General features: G+C 36.1%; 1 protein-coding gene across 16 annotated transcripts in view; it reads left to right on the plus strand.

Annotated features, from left to right (window-relative positions):
* The window catches only part of LOC105342863 (agrin), a 67,397-nt gene extending 58,459 nt beyond the window's left edge, over nucleotides 1-8,938 (plus strand). For all 16 annotated transcript variants that reach the window (XM_034482305.2, XM_034482306.2, XM_066078536.1 and 13 more), the window contains 13 exons: nucleotides 117-321; nucleotides 527-739; nucleotides 1,034-1,281; nucleotides 1,646-1,780; nucleotides 2,686-2,808; nucleotides 2,954-3,071; nucleotides 4,110-4,227; nucleotides 4,606-4,719; nucleotides 5,085-5,271; nucleotides 5,564-5,645; nucleotides 5,992-6,231; nucleotides 7,506-7,609; nucleotides 7,761-8,938. In XM_034482305.2, coding sequence (XP_034338196.1) covers nucleotides 117-321; nucleotides 527-739; nucleotides 1,034-1,281; nucleotides 1,646-1,780; nucleotides 2,686-2,808; nucleotides 2,954-3,071; nucleotides 4,110-4,227; nucleotides 4,606-4,719; nucleotides 5,085-5,271; nucleotides 5,564-5,645; nucleotides 5,992-6,231; nucleotides 7,506-7,609; nucleotides 7,761-7,924 — 2,051 coding nt within the window. In that variant the 3' untranslated portion in view covers nucleotides 7,925-8,938. The remainder of the gene's footprint in view (nucleotides 1-116; nucleotides 322-526; nucleotides 740-1,033; nucleotides 1,282-1,645; nucleotides 1,781-2,685; nucleotides 2,809-2,953; nucleotides 3,072-4,109; nucleotides 4,228-4,605; nucleotides 4,720-5,084; nucleotides 5,272-5,563; nucleotides 5,646-5,991; nucleotides 6,232-7,505; nucleotides 7,610-7,760) is intronic.
* The last annotated feature ends 2,905 nt before the right edge of the window (nucleotides 8,939-11,843 follow it).

Raw genomic sequence — 11,843 nt, forward strand, 5'->3', positions numbered from 1 at the left:
TATTTTTCATCTTTGATTTGTTAATCTTTTTGTAATTTTTTTTTAAAAGATTTATTCTATTTTTTACATGTATAGGTATTTAACTATATATGACATCTTGTATACATGTATTTCAGCTGCAAAGTTCACTGTGCCGTCATTTACCGGGGACAAATCCTATCTGCAGTTAAGGCAGAAAACCAAACCAAATGATGACCTGATGTTTGCAATTCAATTAAAGATTCTAAATGATGATGGAATTGTCACCTTTGCCAGTCAGTATCCTAATGGAACAGGGGACTTCATAGCAGTCACTGTTGTTAATGGATACTTGGAATTCAGGTAAACTAGCTTGCTGCATCAAGACAGAAATCTAAGCTAAAGCAATATTCATTCACAATTTTTCTGGTTATGCTTGCATAATATGTTGATATATATTTTATTAAAACCTAAAGCATGTGTATGTTTATTTCAAGGTAAAATCATTGATGATAGACATTTACATTTGTTAAAGATATTTTATATAGTCCCTCCATGTGGTTTCTAGGTATGATTTGGGGAGCGGAATGGCTCTTATTCGAAGCAAGGACCAGCTCAAGAAGAACACTTACCACAAAGTGCTGGTGAACAGAATGGGGCGCTCCGGTCAGTTACAGGTGGACAACAGCCCGGTGTGGTCAGGGGAGAGTCAGGGGACACTCACCTCCCTGGACTTAGAGGAGTTCCTGTATCTGGGGAACGTCCCAGAGGAGGCTAAAGAGTGAGTGGTGAATCTGAATGGAGCCCTTTAAAACAGCAGTGTCCAAACATTAAGAAGGGCTTAAAATAAGACCAGAAGTGTTTTTTTTTTATTTTCAAATATTATTTAAAAATTTCTATGAATAGGAAGAATTCCAAAACTATTTTAAAATTTTTAGCTTTTGATATGCAATCTTGAGCAAATGATACAATAAACCAATATTTGGAATTATATTTACAAGTTTGCTTAGCAGAATGAAGTCTATGGTAATTAGTCTATGGTAATAAGTTCAATTCATTTTTTTTTTGTCTTAAGGGCAAAGAAAAGACTTGGTCTAGAGGTAGGCCTGGCAGGGTGCATCAACTCGTTTGCCGCTGGGAGCACGGTGTCTCCAGATGAATACAGCCTGGCGTACTCCCCCCAGAACATGGACCTGGTAGGGGGGCTGGATATCTGGGAGTGTGGTACTAACCCTTGCTCCTCCATCCCCTGTCAGAACGGAGGGGACTGCTTTATGTCAGACGGAGAGGTGTACCACTGTGTCTGTGAGGACGGGTTTACAGGTAAATGTTGACACTGCATTATACATTTATCATTAGTAATTCATTGTGATTTGGTCCTTTTTGTATTGGATAACAAGAGTATACTAGTATATGGCATGAGCACAGAAACACTGTTGAAATAAGTTAACAACTTACGGAATAATGAAAGTGGGATTTTAAAATCCACAAGAAATGCTTCTTGGGACTATTGCAGGATGATTATTCCTCAAGTTTTGATAATGAAAATTTTACAGCATTACTTCTAATGATATTGCATGTAAATTTAGCATTATTCTTTGTGCACGAATTATCAACAAGAAAGAGAGTTCAGTGATTCAGATCATTATTATGACAAAGTGATGAAGTGTGTTGGGTTTTGTTTCAGGCACTCACTGTGAGGTGGTGTTGGACCCATGCCGGAAGTCTCTGTGTAAGGAGGGATCCACATGTGTGAGGACAGATGATGGGGGATTTGTCTGTCAGTGTCCGGAGAACACGGAGGGCGAGTTCTGTGAACACGGTAAACCTAAATAACCTAAATCTTAAGATATATTGTTTAGTCTTAGAAGGTTCCACAGGGATTAAACTAACTTGAATTTTTTGCTAGCCATTTGGGCTACTAAACTTTGTCATTCCAGGGGCCCACATCAAAATTTAGTTGTCCACACTTTTAATTTAAAACAGGTAAAAAAAGAGTTTATATTTTTTATCTCATTTAATAACATGCCTTTGTACATATATATACATTCATATTGAATTTCGATTTTTGTTAAAATTTTCAAACACTTCATTTTCTAAAATTCATAACTCAAGTCTTCTGAATCAACCACATGTCTTGTTGTTCATTTACATCTGTATTGGTTAATCTATCTCCTATTACAAATAAAAATCCTTTTCTTTTGGCTGGCTGATTAGCGAAATATTATAACAATTGTAGAAATCGGTTAGACGCTTTGAAAGTAATGTTTCTTAATACACTACGAAACGCTTGACTGATAATAGCCTTCAGTAGTCTTGATCATCAAGACCTTTAGACTTTACAGTGAAGAAATATAAAGATAAGTGTCTGAGTGATCAACCTAAATGAAATCACGAAACGTTTGAACAAATTTGGAAAAAAAGATGTGTTGGCATCATGAATTGTTTAATCGCCATGAGGGCCCCTGGAATTGCATTTTAAAATCGCCCCCACGAAAACTTAGTGGCAAATGGCGAGTGGGCGACTGTTAATTTCAAACCCTGTTCCATAGATAAAGACTAAAACGCCAATGTAGCATGCTTTATTATTTGTAAACAGGCATTCCTTACAGGTTTATCGAAAATTCCCAATGTGTATTAAAAGCCGTTTGTTTTTTTTTTTAATGTAATTTCATAGGAAATGGTTAGCTGTTGATTAGATTCTTCATAAACATTTTCATATTACAGAGAAACTGGAGAAGATAATGGTGCCCAAGTTTAACGGCTCGTCCCTGATCATTCTCCCGCTGGAGGAGGTCATAGGTCACTCAATGTCCTTCAGAATCTGGTTCAAATCAACAAAATCGGATGGTAAAGCTAGAAGTCTACATTGACTAGTCATATTGTGTTAGCTTATGCTGTTGTAATGGGTGATATTTTGGTAGTGGAATTGTTTTGGTAATTATCACTGTACACAAATTTGTATATTAAATGCAAATTTCTTGCTTTTGTTTAGGGATGCTGCTATTAGCGAGTCAGTATCCACAGGGGTATGGAGACTACATCTCTCTCAACCTCATAAACAGACATCTGGAGTTCAGGTTCAATGAGGGGACGGGGACTGTGGTGATCAGGTAAAGAATTCAGGGCTCTCGTTGTGTATAAAACCCACAGAAATATCTCAATCTCTATACATTTTTCTATAAAAAGCAGAATATTAAGCAATTTGTATCATTCTGTAAATACAGTCCCTAATGTAATACTATTGCATGTACATGTACATGTGGAAGCATTTTATTTGTGGGGGTCAATGTTCGTGAGTGGCCAAAATTTTCTTGGTTCGTGGGGATGTAATTTTGCTGGTAGTGTAATCAGGACAATTTTAATGAATATTAAACAAATGCTTGTATATTCATTCATGGGAATGTAAATTCGTGGGCAAGGGTTACCCACAAAAGCCACGAACGTTGGTCCTCCACAAACGATGATGATTCAATAGTACTTGACAAGTTAATGAATTTTGTTTGTCAGATCATTAGTCTGTGAAATTTTCTAAAGATGTTGGTCAGCTCTTCATATTTTGTATATCAGTTAGATCAAAAAAGAAATTTTACTATGGTATCCAGTTGTTTTACAAAACTGATTGTAAAAGTATTGAAGACAAGCTGAGTTCAATTGAAAAACCATAAATAAGGTGTGCATAAATTTATGTTAAATTTTAGAAAAACTCTAAACTTGAAAGCTTGATTTTTGTGTTCATTTATCTTACAGTATGCAGGGGAATATTTGCCCCCGTTTTATATTTGCCCTCGCTGTCTGGGGCGAGTTTTAATGTCCCATAATATCTATCTTAAGTTTAAACACAACTGTGCCAGAGCAAATTCAAGAAGGAGCAAAACTGCAAAATTAGAAGGGTGAAAATTACACTTGGCAAAAATAACCTGTTTCCAGTATTCTTCCTGGGATGTACGACAGAAAGTCATTGATGATTTATACTATCATCTAATAGAAACAGTTAAACTGCTACACATTGTTTTTCACAAATTGAAGTTTAATTTTCAGATTTAAACATATAGTTCTCAGATTTAAGAGTTGTCTACCTGACTGAAAAGCTGACATTGTTTATAGGCCGTTGTTGTCAGTGTCCACGATTATTGCTGCTTTTATTCCAGGAGCACAAAGACAATAGAACTGAACAAGTGGCATGATGTACTGATCCAGAAAGTGGACCGCACTGGGACCCTACAGATAGACAACAACGATAACTGGTTATACAGCGGGACATCAGAGGTAGGCTAAACGTCATCTGTACTAACGACAGAACCTGTCGGATATGGAACAGATAATGTTTACCCAATTTTTGGTGGGTATTTTGTAAATTTTGCAATAAAAAAGTAAATCTGTAAATTTTGCACTCTATCATTTATTATTTGCTTAAGTCTTTTTTGTGATTTTTACAAATTATCTGTACAGTATGAACCAAACAATGATGAACTTTGTGTTTCATACTGTTGGAAAATGATGGCAGGAACTAATTATATAAAATCCTATAAAAGCTCTAAATATAGAGTTAACAAAGAAAAGTCATGAAGAAAATTATAGTTGAACATTACTTATGACAAAAGTGCATATCAAGCCAGCCATATAATGTAAGAATATTTTCTTAAGGGAGGTCTTACCGAGCTGAATATATCTGGCAGTAAACTCTTTTTGGGTGGTGTCAACACAGCAGTCCCCAGTGACTCAAAGATTGTGGCCAACTTTACTGGTATCATGCAAAGGGTAAGATCAATAAACATAGGACTTGCAATCACCCATTTTGCAAATCTTACCATCTGAAAATTACCTGGTTTTCCATCTCTGTTTCATAGTTTCTTAATTTAGCAATTTTAAAGGCAGTAATTGGTTGGCAGTGACTTTTTATTGCAAACAAGCATGTCTAGCATTGTATTACAAATAGAGAGGTATTCAAAGACGGGTACAACGCAAGAAAAATTTAAACTTTCACTTGAACTACATGGAATGTAATATGTAATACATGTACATGTAATATGAAAGCTGTTATCAACGTAATAGCTGAAGTAGCTATATAGTAGGTGATGTTGTGATGAGATACATTTTAATTACATGCCGTTTGACATTAACAGATTTACATTAATGGACATTTGTACGACAACCTGATCCCCTCGGCCTCTTCCAGTGTCAACATAATGGAGGATGATGGGCCCCCTTGTAACATTAACCCCTGTCTGAACTGGGGCGTGTGTGTCCCTCGACTAGACCAAGCCGACTGTAAATGCCCTACTAAATACATTGGGACTAGATGTGAAAAAAGTGAGAATAGACCAATTTTTTTTCAGCTACATTAATTAATAATGTCATTTTGCAATTAAAATCATAGTAAATTGACAAAGATTAAAATGCATATGTCATTGAATGTTACAAAAAATTACTTTGGGAAAAATTTGGAAGATAATATATGTATGTGAACACAATCTAAGTGCCATGAGGTATTTCTTGATAAAATTCTCTACAACAGACCTAGATTGAAAATAAGACAACTTGATGCTGAAGATTAAATCGTTTTTCTTGCTTAATTTACTAAAGAGTGTTTCTTTGATTTTAGTGGCTGATCCCAAGAACAGAGAGTTACCTGTGGAATTTGATGGCCAGACTTTCTTACAGTACCCCAATGAAATCACAGTGCCGTAAGTTACATACGCATGATCGATTGAACAGATATATTAAGTCACATTATAATCAGTCACCAATGTAACTTAATCACAGGACACCAAGAACTGTCATCTGGTTTTCAGAGTAGCATCTAGTTTCAGGACATGTACATTCAGCCTATTATAAAATGACTAAAACACAGTTACTCACATGATGAAATCAGTATATTAAGTTACCCTTCTAAGCAAATTATGATTAGTCAGTTCCCATTGTAATCTCATCATAATTATCCATAAGTCAGCATTTTACTGAAATTTTTGGAAAATGTACATATGATTTTTAAACGGTTGATTAAAACTCCAATACTTTGACATTTCTCAGACGAACAGCCCAGAGGGTGAACAGATACAGCATAAGGTTCAGGACCCGGTCCCCAGGGGGCCTCATCTTGTTCCAGAACGGGCGGAGCAGCATCCTGGGTGACTACCTGGCCCTAGCAGTGGTGGGGGGAAAGGTGGAACTCAGCTATAACCTGGGCAAACAGACCGAGGAAGATCTCCACATCATCCGCTCCTCTATGCGGGTGGATGACGGAGAATGGCATCGCATCATAGCTCTAAGGTAAGGAGAGTCAAACTTCAAAGGTACTGTAACTATGTTTTCTTACATCAAATGGTCAACATGTTGTTTTAGAGGGTTTAGGGTGATGGTCCAACACATTTTATATTTGGATTTGGTTTTTAGCTCACCTGAGCTGAAAGCTCAAGTGAGCTATTCTGATCACATTTTGTCTGTCGTCCATCTGTCTGTCCGTCTGTCTGTCTGTAAACTTTTCACATTTTTCAACATCCTCTCAAGAACCACTGGGCTAATTTCAACCAAACTTTGCACAAAGCATCCTTAGCCTAAGGGGATTCAAAGTTGTGAAAATTAAGGACCAGGCCCTTTTGCATAGGGAGATAATTAGGAATTTATGAAAATTTTTGAGAAATTTTCAAAAATCTTCTCATGAACCATAAGACCAGGAAAGCTGAAACTTGTGTGAAAGCATCCTCAGGTAGTGTAGATTCAAAGTTGTGAAAATCATGACCCCCGGGGGTAGGGTGGGACCACAATGGGGGTCGAAGTTAAACATAGGAATATATAGAGTAAATCTTTAAAAATCTTCTTCTCAGAAACTAATCAGCCAGGAAAGCTGAAACTTGTGTGGAAGCATCCTCAGGTAGTGTAGATTCAAAGTTGTGAAAATCATGACCCCAGGGGGCAGGGTGGGGCCACAATGGGGGGTCGAAGTTTAACATAGGAATATATAAAGTAAATCTTTAAAAATCTTCTTCTCAAAAACTATTAGGCCAGAAAAGCTCAAATTAAAGTGTAAGCATCCTCAGGTAGTGTAGATACAAGTTTGTTCAAATCATAGTCCCTTGTGGTATGGTAGGGCCACAATGGGGGAATGGATTTTTACATAGGAATATATAGAGTAAATCTTTAAAAATCTTTTTCTCAGAAACTAATCAGCCTGATGATTCTTTATAATTGTTAAGACTTTGTCCCCAGGACAATTCTTTGGCCTCACAAGAAGGTTCAGAGTTTGATGTAGGTTTATATCCAATATATAAACTATTGTTAAGGATCTTTTTATAAATGCAATACTCAACATGTGATATGACTATAAAATCATCCTGTTAGAAAAGGGACTAATGATTATAAACATAAGGATATCCAGGGGGTAAAATGGATTTTATTTATACAGGATCTACATGTATTATTGTACATTGTCCAGATAGTTTGAATTATGACTCCATTAAGCTGATTTTATCATACCTATTGTTCCTCAGGTGAGCGATGTGGCCCATGGGTCTCTTGTTATTTAATATATTGTTTTTTTTCTTCAGAAATGAAAGAGAAGGAAGTTTACAGGTGGATGAAGAAGTGCCTGTTGTGGATCACTCCACTCTTGGAGCAGATCAACTAGACACTAATGGCAGACTTTGGATTGGTGGGAGTTTTTAGTGCAACTTATATTATTTCATTTTCTCTTTTAAATCTTGTAGTTTCTTCCATTTTGCAATCATTTTTTTAGTAACATTGAACTCACTATTTTATGTCAAATTAAGCTAAACTATAAATGTACCCTCATTGTGTTTAAGGTGGGAAAAGGGAGAGTGAGCTCCCCCTGGGTCTCCCCAAGGACTACTACACAGGATTCGTTGGCTGTATGAGAGACATTCTGGTAGACTACAAGCCGCTCAATCTGCTGGAGAACAGAAACGGGCAGAGTACCAGTGTAATCAGATATTGTGGAGAATCATAGCAGACAAGGGGGACCAGTCATCTAATTGTTATCTTCAATTAACATGTATTTATTATTTACTGGGGAAGATACATTATAAATTTAGTATTGTGGTCTGCCATTCAAGCATTCAGTATGGCTTGTTTTTGCTCTTATTCCAATCTCTGACCATGTACTTGTTTTAGTGATAACTAAGATATACACATTTATATATGCTTTTGTGCGTTGAAATTGTCTATTTTAAACCCTAGACAATTTGCAAAACAACACCAATGTAACACTCTGGCAATGTATAGAATTGCTGACGTGTTAATAGCAACAGTAGAAGACTGTTGTGTAACAAATTCTCTCCACCTGGGAAGAATTCAGTAAATTTGTGATGGGTCTTCAAATTTCGATAGTTGATAGAGTATTCGTTTGCCAGCATGATCAGCTGATAAGTTAAAAAGGATCTATGTATGAGTGATGACTTGTTTTAACCTATCAACAGAACTTGATCTAACTACTGGCCACAATACCTCAGGAGAAACTGAAAGCAAAAATGTGTTATCATAAGAAAAAAAATCACATCATACAATGCCACAAAGGAAGATAATTTGGTGAATGAGAAGCATTATTGTACTGTGGACATAAGTTAATATAGAGTGTTACACCATTTGTTAAGTTGACTCATTTTTCCGCATTTGCCTATTGCGTGACTACCATGTGTGCATGCTACATTTTGACACAGTGTTGTAATATAGGATTCAATCGTTTTTAGCCTATGTGTAGATTGTGCTATTTTATGTACATGAGGTCTTATTATTGGTAGAATTGATTTTATGTGCCAATGGTGTATGTACCTTTTTTGATTAAGACTAGTTCATGTAAGAGCTTTTATTAATGTTAATATGTTTAACAAGTTTGTCTCATTATATCTCAGGTGTTGAGACATGATCTTGTCATTTCCAGTGTAAATATTCCAGATTATCTCATGGGTTTTAAACACCCTTGAAATGAGTATGATATTTGTTGAAATAAATTTGTATAACTGTTGCATGTACTTGTTGTAATGCAGATTAACATTATATCCTTTTAAGCTCGCCAGAGCCGAAACATACACTTATATTTGTATCTCTGTCTACAAAGTATAAAAACAAATTAAATCTGAGTGGAAAAGAAACATTTTAAAGTCACCAAGTGACCTACTGCTATTTGTTACCATTTTTAGCTCACCTGAACCGAAGGTTCAAGTGAGCTTTTCTGATCACCTGTTGTCCGTCGTCCGTCCGTCCGTCTGTCTGTCTGTCCGTCCGTCTGTAAACTTTTCACATTTTCAACTTCTTCTCAAAAACCACTGGGCCAAATTTAACCAAATTTGGTACAAAGCATCCTTATGGAAAGGGGATTATAAATTGTTAAAATAAAGGGCACAGCCCTTTTCAAAAGGGAGATAATTGCGAAACAGTAAGTATAGGGTGCATGTCTTTAAAAATCTTCTTCTCAAGAACCACTGCACCAGAAATGCCAATATTTACACAAAAGCTTGTATATATAGTGAAGATTCTAAATTGTAAAAATCGTGACCCTCGGACCAAAACTGGGGCCCCAGGCGGGGTTCAAAGTTTAACATAGAACTACATATGGAAAATGTTTAAAAAATCTTCTTCTCAAGAACCACTGCACCAGAAATGCCAATATTTACACAAAAGCTTGTATATATAGTGAAGATTCTAAATTGTAAAAATCGTGACCCTCGGACCAAAACTGGGGCCCCAGGCGGGGTTCAAAGTTTAACATAGAACTACATATGGAAAATGTTTAAAAAATCTTCTTCTCAAGAACCACTTCACCAGAAATGCCAATATTTACACAAAAAACTTGTATATATAGTGAAGATTCTAAATTGTAAAAATCGTGACCCTCGGACCAAAACTGGGGCCCCAGGCGGGGTTCAAAGTTTAACATAGAAATACATAGGAAAATGTTTAAAAAATCTTCTTCTCAAGAACCACTGCACCAGAAATGCCAATATTTACACAAAAAACTTGTATATATAGTGAAGATTCTAAATTGTAAAAATCGTGACCCTTGGACCAAAACTGGGGCCCCAGGCGGGGTTCAAAGTTTAACATAGAAATACATAGGAAAATGTTTAAAAAATCTTCTTCTCAAGAACCACTGCACCAGAAATGCCAATATTTACACAAAAGCTTGTATATATAGTGAAGATTCTAAATTGTAAAAATCGTGACCCTCGGACCAAAACTGGGGCCCCAGGCGGGGTTCAAAGTTTAACATAGAAATACATAGGAAAATGTTTAAAAAATCTTCTTCTCAAGAACCACTTCACCAGAAATGCCAATATTTACACAAAAGCTTGAATGTATAATGAAGATTCTAAATTGTAAAAATCGTGACCCTCAGACCAAAACTGGGGCCCCAGGCGGGGTTCAAAGTTTAACATAGAACTACATATGAAAAATGTTTAAAAATTTTCTTCTCAAGAACCACTTCACCAAAAATGCCAATATATACACAAAAGGTTGTATATATAGTGAAGATTGTAAAAATCGTGACCCCCGAACAAAAATTGGGGCCCCAGTAGGGGTTTAGATTTTAACATATATAGGAAAATGTTTTAAAATCTTCTTCTCAAGAACTATAGTGCAACTGTTTTGGATATTACTATGCATACATGTACATCCTTAAATAATGTAGATTCAAAAAATTGTAACTCCCGGACAATTGATGGGCACCAAGAGGGGTTCAAAAATTAAACATTTTAAAAAACATAAAGGAAAAGTTTCAAAATTTTCTTCTCAAGAACTACAATGTTTTAGTTTGTGGAATTTCTATGCATGCATCCTTCGCTTATGTAGATTCCTAATTGGTAAAATCGTGACCCCAGACCAATCCTGGGGCCCCAAGATGGGGTCAAAGTTTATTATAGAAATATAAAGGTAACATGTTAAAAAATCTTCTTCTCGAGAACTACAATGCTTCAATTTGTGAGATTACTATCATGCATACAACCTTGGATAATGAAGGTTCGACAGTTTTAAAATAGTGACCCTTGGACTAATACTAGGGACCCAAGATGGGTTTAAAGTTAAATGTAGAAGTACCGGTATATATGGAAAATGTTTAAAAATCTTCTTTTCGAGAACTACAATGCATCAATTTGTCAGATAACTACGTAAGCACCCTCAAATAGTGTAGATTCGAAATTAAAAAAGCCGTGACCTCAATCTAATACTGGGGCCCCAAGAGGTGTTCAAAGTTTAAATTAGCATAGAAATATAGAGGGAAAATGTTGAAAAATCTTTTTCTAGGGAACTATAATGCTTCAGCTTGTGAGATAACTATGCAAGCATCCTTAAATAATGTAGATTCCAAATAATTAAAACTTTAGCACTGGACTAATACTGTGGCCCAAAGAGGGGTTCAAAGTTTAACATAGAAAGATATATTGAAAATGTTTTTAAAAAGTTTTTCTCGAGAACTATAATGCTACAGTTTGTGAGATTACTTTGCAAGGATCCTCAAATTGTGTAAACTCTAATGTAGTGGAACCAAGAGTTATCTTTCTTGATGTTCTGTATAGTCTGAGAGTTATTCCTCTTGAAGTGGAACTCTTCTCTTCTTTTTCAGGTTGTGTACGTGCGGTCCCACCGCAGTGCTACACATTTTAATTCCTATGTTACTATTTATGTTGTTCAAGCCAACCATAAACCTCGGACCATAACTGGGTCCCCAGAAAGGGGTTCAATGTTTAAAATAGAAAAAGCATATGCTACGAAATGTAATGTTACAGGGAACTGCTGTTCAGGTGAGCGATGTGGCCCATGGGCCTCTTGTTTATATTGAAGCATCTCTTGGATAAGATTGTGACATTTATGACCTGACAACCTAAGGGGCCTCATGGGTAGAGCTAAATATATAATTATGTACATGTACC

This window comes from Magallana gigas, chromosome 3 (genome assembly GCF_963853765.1).
Source record: "Magallana gigas chromosome 3, xbMagGiga1.1, whole genome shotgun sequence".
NCBI lineage: Eukaryota > Metazoa > Mollusca > Bivalvia > Ostreida > Ostreidae > Magallana > Magallana gigas.